Source organism: Poecilia latipinna, unplaced genomic scaffold (assembly GCF_001443285.1).
Source record: "Poecilia latipinna isolate Pla-1442-1.1 unplaced genomic scaffold, P_latipinna-1.0 Scaffold1440, whole genome shotgun sequence".
NCBI classification, from domain to species: Eukaryota; Metazoa; Chordata; class Actinopteri; order Cyprinodontiformes; family Poeciliidae; genus Poecilia; species Poecilia latipinna.
This window is the reverse complement of record NW_015114056.1, coordinates 114,939-137,752: the sequence shown is the minus strand read 5'-3', so window position 1 is coordinate 137,752 and position 22,814 is coordinate 114,939. Positions and strand designations below refer to the sequence as shown.

The following is a 22,814-nucleotide window of genomic DNA, read 5'->3' as shown; positions in this document are numbered from 1 at the left end:
AGGCCATGTAGGTAACAAATCTCACTCCATCATATCTCCATCCATCAGAAGTTCAGGGTAGTTGCCTTGCTGGAAGGGGGAAACCTCCACTCTGGTCTCAGGCGTTTTCTTCAAGAGTTTTCCTGGATTTACCTTCTCCTCTCCTCCAAAGCAGCCTGCAGAATGATGCTGCCACCACCGTGCCAGCATCTGGTCTCTGGTCTCCTTTGTCCAGACCAGTGGAGGACACCAGTTGTCCTGTCCTCCCAGCAGGTCTCATGTCCCTCTGAAACCAAAACACTTTGACTCATCAGTTGTGGTGATTTAAATCAATATAAATGATGAATTGTTTAAAGAACCTGTTTTTAAAATCATCTGGTGGCCATTTATAAACCTTTATATTCTTGGAACAACTAATTTCCAGTCAGTGTTGCACTATGGGTAATGTAGGCTTACCAAGTTCTACCAAATGGCTGAAGAGTTTTTGAGACCATCTTCAAATTATTAAAATTGATATAATTGTTTTACATTTAAATCCATTATTCCTTTTGCCATATAACAAGCTTAGAGTTAAATAAGTCAGAAGAAAAGAAGATGCATTTATGAAAGCAATGTTAGATGACAAGCACACTTTGTTTTTATAAGAAAATCTTTAATTTATTTCATCAAAACAACAGGATAAATGTTCATATTTTACAGCCTGTCTCCATCTAGTGGACAGATAATGTCACTGCAGCAGCTGGGACAGAGGATCCTCAGCGTTTCTTCCAGGTGAACTTGCGCCTCGCTCCCTCCTGTCCGGGCTTCTTCCTCTCTCTAACCCGGGGGTCAGGGGTCAGCAGGCCAGCTGGAGGGAGACAACAACAAGCTGAAGCGAGAGAATTTGTTCCTCAGCAGCTGATGCTGCAGGCGGTACTCACCTTGCCTCATGGCCTCTCCTTCGCTCTGCGACAGGAAACTGAGCAGTGCCCGGGAGATGGCGAGCCGCAGCGCCCCCGCCTGGCTGGACCTCCCGCCGCCACTCACAGAGCAGTCTAGGTCGAACCGGCCCAGCAGGCCACAGAACTGCAGCGGGAACATCAGCTGCTCCCTGAGCCGGGGCAGATAGGAGAGATGGGGTGGGAGTAACAAGGGGGGGGAAAGTTAGCTGAGCTCATTTACTGCCTGGTCCCGCTCCGATCAGAGCAGGTTCTGACTCAGCATGACCCGGTTCTGGGTGGTGTCTCGGCCTGAATGAACCCAGATGCTGACAGAGTCGGTTGTCACCCCCGCGCTCCAATTACAGCCGGCGTGACAACGGCTAGCAGCACACACACTCACACACTCAGTGAGCTGTGTAATTAAGTGACTAGCAGCAGATAAAGGAAGGCTGCCTTCCATTCCTTCAGGCTGTGGAGGACAAAAAAACGTCCCGCTCTCCATTTAAAGGGAAACACAGTGAGAGGAGGCCCACCTGTCCTGCAGCACAGGGAAGTAGTGCAGGTAGTCTTGGCCATTGACGGTGAGGCGTCCTGCGCCGCAGTCACGAACCACCACTGATCCCCTGGACGATTTCCTCCTGCCTGGAAGGAAACACGGATCAGTTTAACTCTCCTCCTCTAGACGGTTACAGCTCCTCGCAGTTTGATTCATTAATACTTGATTCACCCGAGAGGGAAATCAAATGTCATAACTCAGATCGTCCACGTATCACGAGAGTCGTTGGCGATGGTGATGCTGCGGACAGGAAGGATCTCCAATTGCACTTTGCCGTCCAGTCATGCCAACAGCTCAGTATCCAGGCAACAAAGATGATATTCTACAGAAACATGTTCTGATGACATCGTAAGCTCTGCTGATCCACCTCCTTTGCTCCTTTTTAGCCCTCTATCTGGGATATGATCTCAATGGTGAAGGATGGAATAGATGGTTTGGTTTGAACTCTTTCCTTCTGCCTCTGCATCCATGAAACCTCATTTTCAACTCCCAGGATTTTGGGGTCAAAGTTCAGGTATTAAGTGAGCTTCTGAGATGCTAATCAGCTGTTCCCAGTTGGAAAACAATACCTTGTTGCCATAAGTGTCCTAAATTAAATAACAAAAGAACAGTAACCCTTCCAGCTGCTCAGCATCCAGAACTGTCTATAACAGTGTTTCTCAACCCTGCTCCTCGCCCCCCTGTCCTGCATGTTTTAGGTATTTCCCTTCTGCCACACACCTGAATTGTATCTCTGGTGATTAACAGGCTTCTGCAGTACCTGATGGTCATGCAATCATTTGAATCAGCTGTTCTGGAATAGAGGCACATCTGAAACATGCAGAGCAGGGGGGCGGTGAGGACCAGGGCTGAGAAACACTGGGTTAGAGCGTCTAAAAAAACAGCGACAATTCAACTAGGAATTGATGAATTGAAAAGAACCAATAAGGACCAGCTGAGCTGAAACATGCTGCCACCACAAGACGCGCATAAAAGTTGGAAACATTCTACAGTAAATGGTAAAAATGAATTTAACGAGTGAAATGCTGGGGTTAGTATTTGTCAACTGTTGCCAGTCTAAAGTCTTCCTACCCTCTGCGGTGCTGAAGTTCACCCCGGCGTCATCCTTCTGCAGCGGCGGCACCACCTGATGCATGGACTGGGCCTCCAGTTGCTGGCGGTGGCTCATGACAAACTGCTGCTCCACGCTGCAGCAGGGCATGGCCAGCAGGCGCTCCATCAGCTGGATGAAGTGCTCGTACTGAGGAGGACAAACAGCGGATCAGTCGGGGTCAGGCCGGGCTCAGATCACCGTGTCTGCTCTTACGTCCTGTCTCGAGATGGGCTCCACCAGCAGTGCCTCCATCTCCTCCTTGGTCAGCCACCTGCTGGTTCCCAGAGCGCTGCAGGAGACAGGAAGTGGGTTGGTTTTTGACAGACGGCTCTAATCTAAGAGAGGACAGGTTTCAAAACCAACATCTGCTTGGGCTCAGTCGGGAACAGTCCTTTGGCTCTCAGCTGGTCCTGGTGCTTCTCCACCTTCAGAACTCTGGCGTACAGATCCTGGAAGGCAGAGCAACCAGAGCAACGGTTAACTCACATTCTGCTGGGCCTGAACACGAACCAACCCGGGTTGACTCAATTTACCTGAAGTATCTAAAAATTAATTTTCCTTTAATTTTAATAAAGTATTTTTCAATTGAATTGAAGGTCCATAACCATTCTAGCACAGATTTATGCTTTCTACAATGATGATAGTAATTTATACCAACATAGCTTTAGCATATTAGTTATGTAATATACTAGAAATAGCAACTTAGCAAAAATCAGCTAACAGCTACTGCAGTAATGTTTTTTTTTTAATAAGTTTAGCTAATAAGCTAGCATTTACTAATTTACAAACAGTATTCTAAAAATAACATTGGCAATTGCTAATACAAACGTGTGTCATCTAACATGGTCAGATTAGCTAGCAAAACATCAATTAAAGCTAATATATACACTAACCTTTGCATGTTAGCTAAAATTAGCTTGCAGGTAAGCCTTAGCTTATAAGTGAACATTATGTATAACAAAGCTGTTATGTTATCTCTTGTGTTTGGCTAAAACAGATTTCTCAGTGAGATTTACATTGTAAAAATATGAAAAATACTTGTTTTCGTTGTACTAGGAATACCACATTACCTTCCAATGTGTTACTTCAGTACTATTAAGTGTATCATATTATGAAAGTAGCTGCTAAACTAATGTTAGCTAACAGATGCTAACATTAGCGGTTTTAATAAAGGCCTACCAGGAGTGCCCAAGGTCGGTCCTCGAGGGCCGGCATCCTGCATGTTTTAGTTTTCTTCCTAGTGGTAGTATCAACTTCCTCAGCAAGTCAATGTTCTTCTTAGGCCTCTAATGAGCCATCATTTCATGCAGGTGCGCTAAACCAGGGAGAGAACTAAAACATGTAGGATGCCGGCCCTCGAGGACCGACTTTGGGCACCCCTGGCCTACACTCTAGCATGCGGCGACTATGGCTGTGTGTATCGAGTGATTGCTTTGCGATTGGAAGGTTGTAGGTTCAATTCCATCTTCCCCCTGCCTGTCGGTGTATGAAAGTGAGCACATTTGTTAATGCGAATGGGTGAGTGTGACTCTAGTGTAAAGCGCTTTGAGCGGTCAAAAATGATTGTAGACTTTAAAAAGCTTAGTCGACATTTTTTGTCTGTTTTTTTGTGTGGCTTTGACATGAAATAAAAAATGGACTCATGATAGGACAGAACCTGACTCAGACACTGCACTTACATGCATGAGGGAATAGTAGGCCTGTTTGCCAGTGTAGAACAGGAAGTGGAAAGGCCGTCCATCTGGTCCCCACTGCATCGCTTCACAGGCAGGGAAACAAAGATCAGCTGACAGTTTGATGATGTCAAGATACTAACAGATCTGTGGAGGCGTCACCAACCTCTCTGCTTTGGAAAGATCTCAACGGGATGCTGCAGATGGAAAAAACCCAACAAAACATGAAGCAGTCTGCATTCATCCAGAAGACAAATTTCATTTGACCACATTATGATTTTTATAGTCGTTTGAAAATATGTTCGTTCTTCATCCAGTGAAGTTAAAAGTAATAAAGCTCCTCCTTGAAAATATTTTTCCCAAAATGTTGTTAAAGTAAATGTATGCAGTTACTACCCAGATATGAAAGCTTATTGGATAAATTGTGATGATAAAAAAAAAACAGTAGTGACGATAACATGGGTTTATCTTCAATATTTATTTTCAATATTTCTAGATCTAGGTCTAATTCTTCCATAAATTTCACTTGTAATAGAGAACACTCTCCATTCTCTTTATGCCCACCAGCACAAGCCCCGCCTCCAAAAAGAGGCGGTCCTTGTTAAGACTGTGTAGTCTGTTCTTTTCTTTGCTTCGTCTGAACTGGATTTCTTTTAATGCCGTTTTGTTTTCATGTTTTTCCTCACTACCTTTTATTAATTCTGAATAAAATATACCTAAGTATCACGAGGTGGAACAAAACTCAATGTAAATAAACAGAATTAGAATGAGAACCACAGAATTTTGTGGTTAAATGACAGAAAGCTGTTAACCATTTTCCAGAAAGGGGATTAGAGACACTTCTAACCACATTCTTAGTAATCAAAGTTTTATTCGATTGTGTTCTCAATACAACAAGAATAAAGGCCTAAAGAGGCTGGATTAACCAGGTTAGGAGAGAAATGTAAAGAGAAATAAGTGTAATGATCGACTTCATGTTGAGGTTTGAGGGTGAGATGCTGCAGTTTGTGGTGAACTGATAAAAGCTGGATAAAAGTGAAACCTTACCTTCATGAGGGGCCGAGCTCTCTTCTCAAACAAGCCAGAGGGGAAGAGGTAGGCGATGCTCCTCTGTTGGGGGAGGAAGAGAGCAAATAAAGATGAATAAATAAACGGTGAGGGCGCTGACGGGCAGCACGTCCGGAGAACACGGGTCGCAAAGCGTGACAGAAGAAGAGGCACGAGCTGCTGGCAGGTTCACGGAGAGGCAAGCCGGATCCGTTAGCGTGAAGCCGAAGGATAAAAGGCTCTCTGCGGACAGGGTGAATGTCCAATGGGTTCACCGTGAGTTCACCGCACGCCTGCTGTTAGCCAGCATCACTGCCCCGGTCCTGTCAGCTCGATTAGCGAAGCAGCAGGTCCTTTAAGGTTGTCACGACGACGGAGAGCAGCTAGATGGGGATGGGGGGAAACTGTGAAAAGCGGCGGGGAACAGATGAGGACACACCTGCGCCTCCCTTGAGATCTGACAAAACGCGGGAGAGATCCGGGAGGAGCAGCGACGGAGTGCCAGAGGGGAAGCTGTCAGATCGGAGCGAAACTCAGCCACATGGGGAACACGGAGGTTACAGATGACAGAAAGACAGCTCCAGAAGGACAAAAGAGGCTCAGGAGACCATCAAAACTAAAGAAGAGATACAAGACATTCAATTCTAACTGGGGGACCAGGGAGAAATGCTGCATTTTAAATGAAGGGGAGGGGGAAGTGTTGATGGAGTTCTGAATAAAACAAAAAGTTTGTTAAACTGCGCCAAACAGCTACTGATGATGTAGATGTTTGCAAAATCACTAAACTCTGATTTCTCCTGTAGACTAGTTGTGATGCAAGTCTGAAGAAGAAGCTGCAAACTGAAGAGGAGCAGTTCGAATGACTGTCGGTAAACCATGGGGCGTTCACTACCTCACATGAAAAACAAGAAAAACAACTAGAGAGGCTGTGAAGAACCCATCAAGCCTCCCGGTTCCACCTGATTAGGACATTTAATTCAGCATTACTGATCAAATATCATCCATAAACAAAAACTGACTGAAAAATGTTTTTAAAAAAAATGCAGCTTCTGAGCATTGAAGAATGACGTCTCAGCTGCTGGTTCTGTCTAAAGAGTTTTTCATGAAACAACTCCACCAATGTGAGGAGGTTTCATTTATTAGCTTCACATCAACACCAGGTTCTCAGAAAGACATCCACCAGGCGATGATGATGCCTTCAGGGACCATACGTCCTGACTTGAGATCCGAGGAGCCGTCCCTCCAGCATGGGAACATCTCAATGAATTCCCCGGCTCTTCCTCTCCGTCACGCCTGAGGCGTCCCGACTCCAGGGCCGGAGCGCCGGCTGTCGCTTCGCTTTTCACACCTCCACAGACAGCTCTATTGGTTACTGCCGAGGGACGGAGCCACAGACACGCGGAAAATTGGGATAAATGTGTGGAAATTTAGCCAAACACGTGGGGGGGAATAGAGGAGCAGGGTCCCTGGCATCAGATGGGGGCGGCCACGCCCGCCTGCTGCCAGGGACGACAGGTAATCATGAAACACCGCTACGGCTGGGAAGAAGAGGAGAAACACAAAGTCCAACTGTCTGCTCATCTGGGATCAACGTGTTGAAAGATCTGTTAAGATCAGAAATCGATCTTTTCAGAAAAAAATACTCGACACTCGACATGAACCAGAGAGTCAAATCCAGATGATCAGGTTCTAAAGGAACCAGGATAGTTTTCTGGACCCATCACGACCTCTGACCTCCCACAGCGTTGAGGAGAAAAATAAACCTTGGCAAGAAGTGTTGCCAGGGTTTATTTACAAATATATTGTATAATTCTAATTATATATGGCTGGAACCAGAAGTTTACATACACCAAATAAAAAGATGCATCCAGGGTTTTCCTCCCCGTCTGAACCAAACTTCTGTTTGATGTCAGAACCATCAGAATTATGTCTGTTTGCTAAAAGCCTCAGTAATGAAATAAGAAATAAAGAATTTGATTATGCTACAGTTATCCTATCAGAGATCTCCAAAGCCATGATATCATCAAAGAGACTGTAATCAGGGCCACACCGACTGCACTTTTCCGGTGGTTACTGAAATGTAAAAAGCCTGACCTAGCGATTCTGATTTTAGTCGATACCAATATATTTTTTTTTTGCCTGAAATGTCATTAAATATAGCAAGAAAGTCGCCGAGATGGCAACTGTAGGGTGACTATTGTTAACTGAAAACATGCAGATATGACCTGGTGGGCGGGGCTAACAGTCAATCCACTGTCATGACCAAACGGTGGTTGATTTTTAGACTTTTGCTGAGGTAGATAAGATAAGGGGATAAGATCGACTTCACATGCAATTATCGACCAATCACCGATCTCCCAAATTAAGGAAATCAGCGTTGATAAATCGGCTGACCAATAAATTGGGGCATCCCTAACACACCAATCATTCTGTATGTAGACTTCTGACCTTGAAGACGACAATAAACAACAGTAGGACCTATTCTTTCTCTCATTCATTTCTAGGGAAATCTGTTGGCCTGCTTCACACAGTCATACAGATGTTCATCTGCTTCTTAACTCCAAAGATGTGGATGTTTCCATAGTGACCAAACTCACGTCTATGTCCTCCTGAGTGAAGTTCTCTGGATCCTCTCCCATCATGTTGGCAAGGTGCCGCTTCCCGATCTCAAACTCCTCCACCTGCTTCTGAATGAACTCTGCGGTGAACGTCTCCGGGACTGTGGGCCCCAGGTTCTTCCTGCGGAGGGCTGGAGTCCCGCATATCTGCAGGGAAACAGCAGCGCTACTGTCATTCATTAGCATTAGCCTGGCATGGCTAAACATCTGTTGAGCATAAAGCCGCAGCCGAACTGGACCCGACAGGTTCAGAAGTCAAACAAACCTCAGCTCGTCACCACACTTTGCTTAGATAACCTGTGATGTCAACATGTTTGTTATTTCAACGATTCGTTAAGCTAGTCTCGGATGACAACAGCATGCTAACACAAGGACGTCCATGTTTTTATCATTTAAATACATTACTTTTAATGCAAGGAGAACAGATTAACGGACTGTTAGTGCTTGTTTACCTGTCGGCAGAACTGCAGCGTCACTGGCCTTGTAGACGAGGCGAAATTTACACTTTTCCCCAATAACGAACAGACAACACGAGCACAGTTCGCCGCCATCTTTGGTGACGACAACGGCGGAAGTTGGTGTACGTCACCACTGCATATGATTTTCTTAAAATTTAAATACAACTAAATATTGTTGTATAAACGTATTTATTTCGTATGACTTTATTTTATTAATTTAAATAAAACTAAATGTTATTGTACAAAATGATTCATTTATTTCGGTTTTATTCTAAAATACAAATAATAAAATTCCATTTAAAATCACAAAACTCCAGGACAAGTAAATTAATTAATACAGTCCACAAATAAAATCATACATACAAAAATATTTTAAATATTTAAAACATTTTTTACATATAAAAAAGGGGATTTATGACACTGATGAGTTTTTAAATTTAAGGCAACATTACATGTAGAAATATAGGTTGACACACAAGGTCAAACAGGACATCTTGATACCAAAAAACATTTAAATCATGATCAGTTGTTTCAAAACCTTTATGCCATTTGATGTGACATAACTGGAGAACAATCAAATCCATATGGGGAGCGGATGTTAAATTAATAAAAACTTAGTTTAAGGTGTTGACTACACCTTAAAGTAATATTTGGATTAAGCACTTTCTGATTGCCAATAATCAGAAAATCCAATGAACCTAGAATAAAATTCAGCTGTTCTAGTAAATTAGGTCACAATACCAAAAAAGTAACACAGCATAGAAAGAAGAGCAGAACCAAGTGGTGGCAGCATCATGCATGCAAGTCTGCTAATTGGAACAAGATGTTTCTAATTCTAATTCTAATTCTCAATGACTACCAGTCAGTTTTGATCTGAACCTTTTCAGTCCCTCATGGTGATGGTCGTGGATTTTATTTTCAACATCACAGCAAGCCCACGCATTCTTCCAACTCTACAACATAATGACTTCACCAGAAAAACTTTTGCGACGGGCTTGGTTCTGGGGTTATTCCAGAGCTAAATCTGGCCGAGATGGCTTGGATCTGAAAAACAGGGACACCAATTTGTTTAAGTCTGAGCTGTTTCTGATGTGAGCAGCCCAACACATGCAACTACTTTGTTGGTTTCTGCAACTTTAAAGTAAAAAACGGGTATCATGACAAAACTTTCATGCACACACACGCAAAAAAAAAACAAAAAAAAAACTTCACAATCCAAACCACATGACTGAGAGTCAGAAATCTGCCTGCAGTGACAAAAACAAGACAAATAAAATGGGATTTGTTGAGTCAAAGTCGGTGCAGTTGTTCCCAAAGACAGCTGCCACTTCTTAAATCTGAAAGGCAACACTCCACATCACATCTCAGAATGAAAAACATGCGGACCACATGGTTCAGCTGAATGGTAAGAAACAAAGAACTCTAAAAGCCTTCATTGTGTTCCTCATTAAGGCTGTAAAAAATAAAAAAACAACAAATTAATGTAACCTTGTTTGCAACCACCTGTTAAATGTACAACTTTAGTGGGAGAAAGTTCCAGGAAAGGAAAACCGTGACTGGAGCATACGGACGCTAAAAACATTACTGTCCACTGCTGAACACCATCTGTCTTCAAAGTAAAGCCACAGACTCAAAAACCCCCAAAAGGGAATGTATTGTAAGTGTCATCACAGAAGGATTTAAAAGGAAGTGATCAGTATGACTGATCAGAAATGACACAAAGAAAAGACTCAGGCGGTGTCTGCCAGACACATTGGCACAGCTAAAAATAATTTTGTTTTTGCATATGCGGTTCCATCCATGAAGAGATGGATTAACACATTCTGTGCAGATTCCTTAGAGGGAAACAAACTGCCACATCACCCGAACTTTACGGGCTGAAATTAGTGTAAACTTACTCCGTCAAGTTGTTGCTGTTCCCATGCTTTGCTTAAAATCACATAAAAAGTTTGTCTAACCACAATTAAATGTCGTAATCAATAAAGAGAGTTCAGCAGAACACGACCGCACATTGCAAGGAATCGTCGACTGTCGCTACATATATCCACCTCCAGGAGGAACGAGTAAATGAAGGGATGTACAGTCTAACAGCTGCTAGGAAGAAGGACTTACAATAACGCTCCTTTATGCACATAGGATGCAGCTTATAACCTGATTAGCTGTTAGACTAACTATCTAATAGCTTCAGTGGCAGACGACACATTAATTAGTTTAAGTAGTTGCTAACGTGTGTGGCTGTTCGAAATAACAGTTAATTTAGGTAGCAGTTAGCTTAAGCAGTTCTTCTGTTTAAGAACTGTAGTTAGCAGTTTTTAAGGCTACTGTTTTTTTTTTGTTTGTTTGTTTTTGCTACTGGCTACTGTTAACCATTAGCTTTTAGGATAAGCTGTTGTTGCTTAGCAGATTGTTCACTTGATATGCTGCTGGTCTAAGTAGCTACTGTCTTAACTAGCATTTACCTTTAATTTGTCAGGTTGATAGGTCATTAACTAAACTAAGTTAAGGCAGTTACAGCTTAACCAGTTGTTAGCTTGATTAGATCCTAGCCGCAGAAGTTGCTATGTTGAATAACTAACATGCTGAGTGTTTACTAGACTACCTAATGAGAATTTTTCTCTAATTCTGTCAATTATGATCAGTCTGACTGCTGCCTGGCCAGACATCTAAGTAGAAACTTATTTCACAAAGCCAAAATGTTAAAGCCCTTCTATTCCTTCACGTAGCCTCTGTCTGGTTCCTGAGGTTTGGACACCGGTTTTTCTCAGCAGAAGCAGCAACAGTTTTTTTTTTAGAGGATAGCTCCTCTTCCATGTTGTGTGTGTGTGTGTGTGTATGTTTTGAGTACAGTAGTATGCTGTGCTTACAGATCAATGTTGTGTGTCTTCACTTAGATTACTTTGATAGAGTTGGAACGGGAACACAGGGAGATTAATCAAAGTGAAGGGGCACCGACTCCCGGCCCGTGCCAGTCGATACGGCCGCGTGGTTAATTTGCCCCGAGGAGGGCTGTCGTCGGGCCGATGATAAACTGTGTTTGCCCCGTTTTTTCGCCACAAGCGCGAGCCTGCTCGCCAAGAAAAATAGTTTCGACCCGTGGTCTCTAATTCACAGTGGGGGGTGAGAGGTGGAACATTAATCATTCTTCTGTTGTGGCCCTTCCCTGACAGGAGAGGCTCCGTGGGTGAATTGGGTGGAGATGTTTTGTGGACACAGGTAAACCCGGCAGCAGCAGCATTTATCTGTTTGACTTTGTAAATATGTCAACAGCGCAGTGTTAACGGGAAGCGGTAAACAGGTATGAACCCTGTGTGTATTTTCATTCTTGTGTGACTGAAGCGTCGTATGAAGCGCTACGGCGATGGCTCCCATCCAGCCGTTTCAGCAGATTTCCATATGGACAGCAGAGATTCCAGGACTAGAGAAACACAACAATAGGTGACATTGACCTCCCCTCAATATGCCTGATCCCCAGATTGAGAGGCATCCTCTTATTTGTACGTCTGAAACGGCGATGGAGCGAGAAATAATGGAGGATATCACGGCGTGGAGCTTTGCCAGGTCTGCTCCCTTCCCCTCCGTCTCTCCTCCCCGAGTGCTGGAGAATTGAAAGCTCCTAATACCAGCGAGTCGAGGCTTTGCTCCAGTCATCATTTCCATGCTGCTTTACGCTGATTCCCTAATATCCTTAGCGCCATGCGTAGGGATAAGCCCATCGTGCCGAAACATGGCTGTCATGCCTATAAACCGTTCACGGCTCTAAAGAATCCATTATGGCTGCTCCACAAACATGGGGACTCAAAGGGCCACTTTCCTCAAGCTCATTTAGTCTTTAAACATATTTATTTACACTCAGAGCCGTGCTGGGGGAGAGCTACAATACCCTACAACACAACAAAACTGGATTTAACTTAAAGTGGTCATTTGAACCATAAATCAGACATTTATAACCTGCTTAACTTCATCCTTTCTCTGATGAACGTACATCCTGTGGTGCTCACTGATCAGTATGTGGTTTGTAGGATAGGTCAGAGGTCTTCTACCTCCGGGAGGTATAGAGAGATACAAGTAGAAGTCAAAAGTCACTGCTTTTCACCCTAGTTTGATTCATTTTCCAGAATAATAAAACTCATTATCGACAAATAGTCGCGGTGTTAGGATTTTAGCTTTCTTAGCTTTTTTTCACCTCTTTTTTTGTAAATTCATTTTTATCTCTTCCATAAATCGCCCCCCCTCCTCAACATGTGTGCACATCACCCCCACAGCATGATGCCGCCACCACTATTTAACAGTTAATAAAGTGTCTTTATTTGTGATTTCTTTCTGTGAGAAAATGTTTAATTATTCACTAATTTTTTGTAGCTCATTTCTAAAATATTCCAAAGAAATGCTTAGGCAGCTGACATATTAATGCTACTCGACATGCTATTGGCTGATATTTGTAAAGCATCTAATCCGAGTGCACCATTTATTTTTCCTTGTAGCTGATTGGCTGAATGAGCTGGGATAAGAAACACTGAAGACGTTAGCTTCAGCTAGCTGATTTCGATTGTGTTTACCAAGAAATATTTATTTTTTACATATTTGTTAAAGCTGTCACCATGTCGTGACAGTTTATTAGACCAATCTCCTCCACCTCCTCTCTGAGCTACTATTGCTATCTGAAGAAAAGCACCACTCTGAACAAAAACAACCAACCAGAGCCATGAGGAGGGTCTTATGCTGTCAGTCAACATCATGTTTTGCTGCTAGAAACAAATGACCGTTACAGGAAAACAGTTTATCCGCCGTCATCTGTGCCCATGCTAACTAGTCCAGCATTCACAACAAGTTCTGCTGATAGGGGAAAAAAATTGAAGTGGTAGCAGAGAGTAAGAGGGTCAGTGGAAGGGAGGATGAGCAGCAGCATACAAGCTTGTGATTGACAGTGCTAAGAGTCAATGTCTGATTTATGGTTCATACTGTCACATGGTGTGTGTGACAGTATGAGTGTGTTGGGGTGCCACCACAACATGGTGGCAGTTTCATCAAATATGTAGAAAAATATATTTCTTAATAAAAGTTACATGCTGCAGCTTCAGTGCGTATTATGGTATATTTGGTGTTTGAACTACTTAAATCCAGAACGCTTCTGTTGTCACTGAAACCAGGAAGATGGAGCACATCGCAACAATGTTTGGATAACAATTCTTTCTTGTTATTTAATTTCCCTTTGGGGCCAATAAAGTATTTTTGAATTTGAATCTAAAGTCCTTCCACTGGATCCCTGGTCAAACCTTCCACAACTCTTCAGTCTTCTGGTTCTGGTCTGCTCTGCATCCAGAACCAAACCTGAACATGGACAAGTTGTCATTACTTCCCTTCATTTTGCTGCTGTAATGTAATGTAATTTATTTGTTGCTTTATGTTTTTATGGTGTGAAATCACGTTGACCTAGCTGTTCTACACTAATAAACTTGATGATGAAACAAACAGTCCTTCTTTAACAAGGGTCTCGAGTATTCACGGAGTTTAGTTGTGACCCCTGACCCCTGAGAACAGCGGGGGTCACTGCGGCCTCTCCGATCCTCCAACCTGCAGCAGCAGTTTGTTGTTTCAAATCAACATCTGCTCAGTGAGAGGCAAACCAACTTAAACGCCACGCTTTCCTTTCTGTCAGGAATAACTTCATCCCCTTCTCATTCACACACACTCACACACACACACACACGCTGATTATCAACAAGTATGGCCATTGAGTGGAAATTAATTTGCCAGTGGTAATGAATAGAGACGTTTTGCTGAGGAGCGTAAAAACAGCTGAGCTGCCAGCGATTACCTGCTGGAATCAGCCTTCATCAATATCAGGATAATTACAAAGCGCTCCTGGCATGGCGTGAAATGAGCGGAGCGTGCAACAGATTGGGCAGTGACCAGAGATGTCTGCAGGTATTAGCTTCCTTCTCCTCTATGGACTTCTCACGGAGCCAACGTCACCAAAAGTTCTTTGAGAATCTAATATTTGAGAAGCCGTGTTACAGTCACAACGAGGTGAATGAAGGCAAAGAAAAAAAAAAACAGGGATAGGCGAGTGTTGGCCATGAGTTCAGATCATTGTTTTTCAAATGAGGAATTACTAAAACCTCCACATTTACTGGAGTTTCCTTGCTTTTTGACTCTTCGTCAGATAGCATAAAACACAAAAGTGGCTCATGAAAAGGCCTTTTTGTCCAGTTTCATGGCCATCCAAAGCAAAGCGCTGGACTGTAGAGACTGGCATAAAGTCAGATGTTGGTGTTGATTCCTGTCTTTCCCAGACGTCTCCCAACACGTCTCACATGGAACCACTTTGGCTGTCCCCCCCACTCCTCCCGTCTTCCTTTCTGTCCCCTCAGACGGAGGCAGGAGGCAGGATTGAGTTTCTGCTCAGACTGGAGGCTTTTCAGTCCACCTCTGGGATGAAAAGATGACTATTCTCTCTTTTTTCCCTTCGTGCGACTCTTTTTTTTCAGGTGAGAGGCTGAAAGGAAGGAAACTATTACTATTAGAGGGTGAGCCTGGAGACGCAGCTGCCGGCGCGTCGCGGAGGAAGACCCTCCAGACTACATGATGGGGGAGGAATGACCTCGCGCGAACTTCCGAAAGTCTTCACCTCCTTGGCCTGTTTTGTCGCAGTGCGTTTCCCATAAAGCTCTCTATGTGTGAAGCACGAACCACCCATGGGAACTGGGCTGGAAGACTGCTGTAATCACGGCCTGAGGTCTGTCCCACAAATAAGATCGTAAATTAAAGGGCTTCGCAGAAAGCCACAGAATTCGGCTCGCTTGTAGTTTTTCCTCACTCGTCCGCCGGTGTCTCAGGCAGTCTTGGATTTTAATGCACGGACACCTACTGGTTTGAGGAGGCCGAACCCGAACCGGGCCCAGTGGGGTGGCTCTCTGCGGTGGAGGAACATTTACACGCTGGAGGGATTTTTTTATATATATTTTTTTCTATGCTGGATCTGAAGCCTTTGGGGAGAAATTTGATCCGTCACAGAAAGTTTCATAAGGATGCCGGTGTGGCAAAGAGGGAAAGCTTTAAAAAAGCAGCGAGAACATGGTGGCTTCAGTGTTCACACCCTGGACTACATACTCAAAACGCAATCCAGCATTCCTAAGCTCAAACATCAGTTCTGGTGGATATAATTAAATGTAACCAGTTCCACTGTTCCAGTAGGATTTCTTGACATTTCCTCATTTTAGACTACAAGGAGGCTAAAAACAATCGTAAGGATTTCACCGTGCAAAGATATCAGGAAGCAGAAGAAGAAATTAACGCCATAATCTACATTCTGACTCAACTGGCGAGTTGTTAGCTGATTCCCAGACAGTAGGATGTTCTTAAAAAGAAACAATATAGTGAAGCGAGTAAGTGATGATAGTATCTGGGCCCAGCAGAAAACTGTGAATACCTCATCACTGATCCCAGGATCGGGTTACTATTCATAACATGTTGTAATGTCTCTAAAACCCCATCAGCTCCTGGGAAGCAGCAGATTGAACATGTTGAAGTCAGGCTTTCAGCCAATGCCTGGTCTGGTATCCTCTGTGTCTTCACTGGTCCACATGGAGGGGTCGGCATAAACTCCACAAAGACCTTCAACTTTCCACTGAAGCTAAGGTTACCTAGAAACGGACACCAGTTCTTCTGGTGGAAGGTGACATTTTTCTTTTCTACATCTTTTCAATGTACTGTTTACATGAAGCTGAATTGTGACATGAAGTGTGACATGGATGTATGGGTGCAGACCTGCGCAGTAGTAAACCCCTTCCTAATCCATGAATGATGTCACTTCCTGTAAGCTAATATGGAGAGGAGAAGCACTGCCACCTTCGGGTTACGGATGAAAACAAACGATTAGGGTAAAAGGCTATAAAAGTTGATGGAACAGGACTTCTCCAGTGTTGAGCCTCCTGAAGGTCCATGGCTTCTGTTGTGGACTGTTTAACTTTGATCCGGTTGTTAATGAAGAGAAAGAAAACGTCTAAAAACTTCAACAGAACTTAAATTTATGCCTAGATTACTCGACTGCTTGACTGTGCACGCAACGAGGCTGAAGGATCTCCTCCAGTGGACGCGAGGCACTTCACCAGCTGACAAATTGCTGGAGCGATTGAAGCGAAGGGCTGATTGCCATGTTAATATCTGCCATTGATCTCCTCATTGATCATGTGTCCCCCCCCCCACCACATTCCCACTCGTAACAAGCGTGACTGGGCCGATCTGAAATAAGCCGTATCATCAGAAGGAGGGGATAAGGATCGGTGGACGGGAAACCGCTGCGCGAAATCAACTTGAAAAAGGCCAGAGGAAACGGAGACAATATTAGAAAAAGAAAAAGCTCCAATCTGCTGATCAAGAAGGGCTGCGGGACTACCGCTGGGCTCTTTAACATCTGGCCGGGCAATTTAGTGTGCTCTGACGACTGGAAAGGTTAAACCACTAAAATCTAATATTTGCCTAGAGGGGGTCAGGCCACTGCAATTACAAGCTACAATCGGCAGGGCTAATCAGCTAGTAGCGCGTACCGGGGTTAAGCTGGCCAAATAAGCCCTGATCACAAGCACTGTTCTCTGCTTCTCCTGTTTACTTATTAAACCCTGTTCTCATGTTCAAGCCCCCCCCCACCCCCACCCTCTGTTAAAGCACTAGGGAGTAAATTTAGCTCCTTTTTTTTAAGTGGGACTGAGACTAGCGGCTGCGTTAATCAGTATCTGCGGCCCTTTTTTTTTTGTTGCGAAATGATCTCAAATTACTTTCCTCCAAATCTGGCAGGCATTAACACCTCAGGAAGGGATGGGGGTTGTGGGCAGGGGGGGGGGCTCTGCATCCCAAGGAGGGCCAGCAGAGCGATGTGTGCTGTTTACACGGCTGCTCTTTGACATATACACACACACACACGCACACGCACACGCACACACATCTCCCTAACTGACTGAGGATCAAGTGCAGGATTAGGGGATAATATATCAGAACTGTCTCCCAGCAAAGCTCAGGGAACAATTACTGGTAATTAAATATGTGCCAGTTGCTGGAAATGATAATTATGTCCTTCGTGTATAACACCAATTAATTACTTTTATTTCGCCAAGCAAAGCTCTTAAAGTGGGAAGCGGCTGGAGCCGTGTCAGAGAGCGAGAGCCTGCCTCTGAGTTCAGCTGATGCTGCCGTTTTCCCGCTCCGGTCGCAAGCATCAAAAACAGGAAGTCCGATCCGAATTCGCCGCGACAACCCCGAAATGCTGGGGAACGTGATGGTGGCGGTGTCATGTTGTGGGGATGTCAGAGGTCATTCGGCGGAACTGCGTGGTGCAGAAAACACAATAAGGTTCTCACTCAGGCTGGATGACAACAAAAGGAGTCTCCTCCTGTCTACCTTCCTGTCTTTCTTTCTAGTTTCACGTCTGTATTGAAAGTGATTAGTGTTTGATTTTAAAGTGAGCAAAAACTCTGGGATAATTACATGTCTGATATGAGGTGTTCAAATTTCCCTGTCTGCTAAAAATCATCTCATTTCTGGCTCCACACACTGAAATATTTACGTAAAAATCCATCGCAGTTGTCCTAAATTGAGCACTGTTTCATTCATTTATTATGTTAAGATGAAAAATAGTAAGTTCTGTTTTTATTTTACTTTTTTATTATAAAAGCATAAAATGTATTTATTGGCCAACCTAGATTAAAATAAATAAATTAATATTTAAGCACATGAAGAAGTCAGTTCCTAAAGAGACTTTCTGCAGTAAAGCATCATGTTGTGACCAGAGATTGGTAGAGAACCTAAAAATTATACTCAAGTAACAGCAGCTCTACTTCAACATATTTTTACTCAAGGTAAAAAGTATCCATCCCAGAATATACTCAAGAGTAAAAAAGTATTTGGTAAAAAGTCTATTCAAGTACTGAAAAACTGATCAAATTACCAATCATTTAATATGTAAAAATTACATCTTCAGACAGACTAAAATAAAAAGTTAAGTGGAAATGTTGGTATTTTAAGGACTAAAATGTCAATAATTCAGATAAGTAACAAAATATAACAATCAGGCAAAAGAACATTTTTCAAAATCAGTTTCTTTCAATAATTTTTTTAATAAAACTTTAACAAAAACTGCATTTGTGTGTGTGTCTGGTGAACGTTTGGTTAAAACATGTTTGTTTTGAATTCAGTGGGAAGAGAATCCAGACATTTTACTCCAGTAAGAGCAGCGATACGCCATAATAAAACTACTCAAGTAAAAGCAAAAATAACAGTGAAGTAAAAATACTCCTTTTTTTCCCCAAAAAAGTCACTCAAGTAGATGTAATTGAGTTACTTCCCAACTCTGGTTGAGACTAGCCTGGAGGGCTGTGAATCCCTCCGGTCGGTGCTGGTTGGACCCACCAGAACTCACGATAAGATCAGCCGCCGACCTGATCCAAAACAAACTCAGGACTTTTCCTCTAACCAATGTGTAACCCAGCAGCCCTGCAGCCGTTCATCAGTCACGTATTAAACCTGCAGCCTAGCAATGGTTACCCCGCCAGCTCCTGTGAGCCCAGCCGGGCCCACGCCGGGCCGCTGCTTCTGGGTTAATCAGACACAGAGTGAGATGGCCCGGCCGTGCTTTCTCCGTCTTCTTTCCTTGTTTGCTGAACTCGTCGGTTTTTATTCCTGAACAACTCAGAGCTACAAAAACAACCCAGCTTTACTCTTTAAACACATCAGTGTGGATTTATAGTTACATTAGTTGTTTTTATTATTATTATTATTTTTTACAGAGCAGTTACTGCAAAGATAAAAATATTTGTTAAAAGTGGATTTTTACTGTATTTTTACCCAGAATGATGAGTCGATTCTATTCCAGTTGAACACAAGTGAAGGCCAAAGAATCTCAACTATCTTTGATCATTATCAGACTTGCTGCTAATAATATTTTACCTGTTTAACTGAAACCCAGGTGAGACCAACACTGGATCATTTTCGAGTCATTTTGGAGGGTCCTATTCCAGACATTTCACATCTTGGCCCTTAAAAGTCACATTTTCAAGGTCCTCGGGTTTTTCTAAGTCTCAAGTAATAAACACAAACCAAAACTCTTCTTAAATGAGAATCTAGACTGGGAAGGTCAAAGGTCGGCTAGCAGCCTCAGGAATTATCCCAAACTAAGGACACATCTAGAAACGGTAAAGAATGATGCCAGTATGAACTATTTATCACTATTATTATTTCCTATGTGTTCCACTGAACCCTACCGAGATTAAGTGTTGAACACACTTAATGTTGAGAGGTATGCAGTATCACTTTGTGTTGCTAATGGAAATTAGCGTCACAACAATAAGCAACTGTCCTTCGTTTTCTGACTTGTAAAACTACTGTCTGTTTATTTCTCCATGTTTAAAAGTCACCAGTTTGAGACATTTGGGGGACCAGTTGGATTAGAATTGGCTCAATCAATTCAACTGAGCCTTGGCCCAGTTAGGACCCGTCCAGCCTGGGAGAATGTATATGGGGCCCACATCTACGTCAATTTACATCCATTGTGTACGCATGGGGCCAAACAAGTAGGATAGATAGAATCATCCAGAGGTTATAAAGTGATTAAATGTTACTTAAACCTAAAGTCTATTAGAATCCCATTAAAGATTCCATTATGTCACATGGGACTAAAAAACTATACAATCTGAGACTACATCTACAGATGTTTCACCAGGTTCTTTTAAATTACGCTTGAGGTTAAAAGTGAACAAAATGTCTTCCAAGAAACCAAAGAGCAAAGCTCATCAGTGGGCCGGTAAAATGTAAAACTGAAATGACCGTCACCGGTTTTTAAAAAAAATCAGTTTCATCAGAGGAAAGTGGCGCCTCATGAATATGAAGATTATTCTCTCCAGATTCATCTCAGAGTTGCTTTAGCTTCTTCAGACGTGGTCAAACATTTCCATCATCTTCATGAGCAGCTGCAGCTGGACAGACATATCGGCTTTTTTTTTTTTTTTATCTCAAGTGTTCTCATCACTTCTTTCTGGCAGAAACCAATTTTTTACTCTTCAACCAAAAACAGATGGAAAAGTAAAGGGAGGTTTAATGTGCCATGTTTTATTGTCAGGAGTTGTTTCACGTTTGCGTCTAGAAAGGACTTCAGTTATGAAAAGTAAATGTGTGTGTGTGCGTGTGTGTTGTGATGCAGTGTGCAAGGTTGAGGGTTAGCTTGTAGCGTGTAGCCGCCGTACTGCAGGAACCGAACGCAGGTCAATACAGTGGATCAGATGGAGATTGCAGCAGTGGGTGTGTGTTTCTCGGTGTGTGTCACGGTGGGCCTTGGCCCCCTCGGATCTAAGCGCTATTGACAAACCCATCAGAGCCGGTGATGCATCGCAACCTCCCCCCCCCACCGCTGGCGCTGCGGGCCCAGCTGACATGCTGTCACCTTGGCAACTGTTGCCTGCTGGGACGGCTGGCGTCCGGCCGAGGAGAAGATGTCACCGTCGGACCTCCGCTCGTCCCCTGCCCCGTCCCCATCGATCCGTCTGCGGAAAGCAGATCAAATATTCACAGAGCAGGTTCTGCTCAGAACTTTCTGCTCCTCTCCAGGCTCAGTGACTCATCCCTCGAAGCGTTCCGGGTCTTTGGAAATGTTGGCTCCGACCCGGAGGTCAATTTCCCCGATCCAGGTTTGGGAAAGTCAACAAAATGGACCGCACACTCTGCACACTTTTTACTCAAAATACAAAAACCTGACCATCCTTGTTATGAGACCGTCTTGAGAAAACAGAGCGTCTTCAGTCAGAGGCTTCATTCAGATTCGCTGCAATACAGACCACTACAAGAGACCTTTCCTGCCAACACCCCTTGCCGTCTTCAATAAATCAAGAATCTGAATTACAACTTTCCATTTCCCTTTGGGATCAATAAAGTATTTTTGAACTTGAATTTTGTGTTTGAAACTTTAACTTTTGCCTCTTTTGTCACATCATGTGGCCGATTGATGCAAAGCAGCACCAACTTCCAACGCCTGGTTTTCTAAATGTTTTGTCCACTCAACTCTCTGCTCATTAGCAGTTAGTCCAACTGCTAACTGGACTAACTGCTCCAATAGAGGTTTGTTTATATTAACTTCTGGGTAAATTGTTGCCACTTCTTTCTTAGTTTTTTTATATTGTTTATTTCCTTTTAACTCTTCTTCCAGTTTCTTTTTAAAGTCTGTTTGGCTGTGAACACAACAGTTTGACCTCAGTCACATGAAATAAGTCTAGATTTTGCTATATTTTTTTTTCTAAAACATTTTTTTTTCAACTTCCTTTCTGTTGGAAAGAAAGTGAACAAAAATTCACACCATTATAGTCAAGTATGGTGGTGGCAGCATCAAGTGAAGATTGTCTTTTTTCCCCCCCAGCAGAAACAAGGAACCTGGGAAGATGCATTGAGCCAATCACAGGAAAACCTGTTACAGGTTTCCAAGTTTAGAATCCCGCGTCAGGATGGCCAAGTCAAAGCCCAGACCTACATTTACATGAGAATCTGTGGCGAGACTTGAACACTTATGTTTCACAGATAGAAAATGTGAATATTTTTTAGGTTCTAGTCGCGGAAACGAAGCGGAAAGTCGTGACTGGGCCGAAGGAATCCTTCACCGTTTTACAAATATCATCTACTTTTCACTTTACCATATTCAGATCTTTGTGTTCCTCCGTCATCACATGAAATCCAAACCTCTATGGTGACAAAAGTATTCACACCTTTGTGTGTTCACAAGCTGATGAAACGGAAGCTAATTTGATTCAGCAGAAACTCTGTGTCAGAGCTTCTCATAGGCGTTTATGAGACACTGTAAATACAGTCATTGTTATAAAAGCGATGGTGTCCAGAAGCTCCTGTTTCACAGTGAAATAAATGTTAATCAGTAAAATAGTTTTACTGTTTTTAAAAGCAGTCATTTAAAGTCTTACTGTGGAATAAAATATAGCAATACAGTCAAAAATGATTATGTGATGATGCAGACATTAGAAATAAATCAGCGTTTCAGCGCCTGAACAAGTCAAAGAATGATAATAAATCTAAGATAAAAATTTTACAAATACAGAGTTTTTGTTAAAAGCACCAAATATTTTACAGTTACAGCTTAGGATAAACAGAAAAAAAGTTACATTTTACAGGGTTTTTTTAAAGGTTCTCTTAAACAATCTGAACCCCATAATTATTAAACACCTGCAGAAATAAAACGTGTTAACTCACCTGTTTTGTCTTTAAGTGATGAAAAAAATAAAAAAACAAACAACAATAAAAAAAAAACTTCCACGAAGTCCTCTGGGTTTGTCAGGCAGCTTTTAGGGCTGAAGCGGGAAGAATTGTGGCTTCATCTGCCCACCGGGTGGCGCTGTAAGGCCAAGAAAGCAGCAGCAAGAAAAAACAACATTTTCCCAAAACAGAGAGGATTATTATTATTATTATTATTATTATTATTATTATTATT

General features: G+C 42.9%; 1 protein-coding gene and 1 long non-coding RNA gene across 2 annotated transcripts; one reads left to right on the top strand and one right to left on the bottom strand.

Moving 5' to 3' along the window:
• Window positions 1–639: 639 nt before the first annotated feature.
• On the bottom strand, window positions 640–8,470 carry mrps9 (mitochondrial ribosomal protein S9). The gene is made up of 11 exons (XM_015057176.1): window positions 8,339–8,470; window positions 7,866–8,033; window positions 5,269–5,331; window positions 4,388–4,418; window positions 4,228–4,307; window positions 2,912–2,997; window positions 2,762–2,837; window positions 2,527–2,695; window positions 1,433–1,541; window positions 900–1,069; window positions 640–826 (listed from the first exon to the last, which is right to left on the bottom strand). Exons 1-11 carry the CDS (start codon window positions 8,435–8,437, stop codon window positions 735–737), a joined length of 1,143 nt encoding a protein of 380 aa, XP_014912662.1. The 5' UTR covers window positions 8,438–8,470; the 3' UTR covers window positions 640–734.
• LOC106962637 (uncharacterized) lies at window positions 5,788–19,340 on the top strand. Its single transcript, XR_001428021.1, has 3 exons — window positions 5,788–5,965; window positions 7,433–7,435; window positions 19,330–19,340. It is a non-coding gene; the product is annotated as an uncharacterized LOC106962637 (long non-coding RNA).
• The last annotated feature ends 3,474 nt before the right edge of the window (window positions 19,341–22,814 follow it).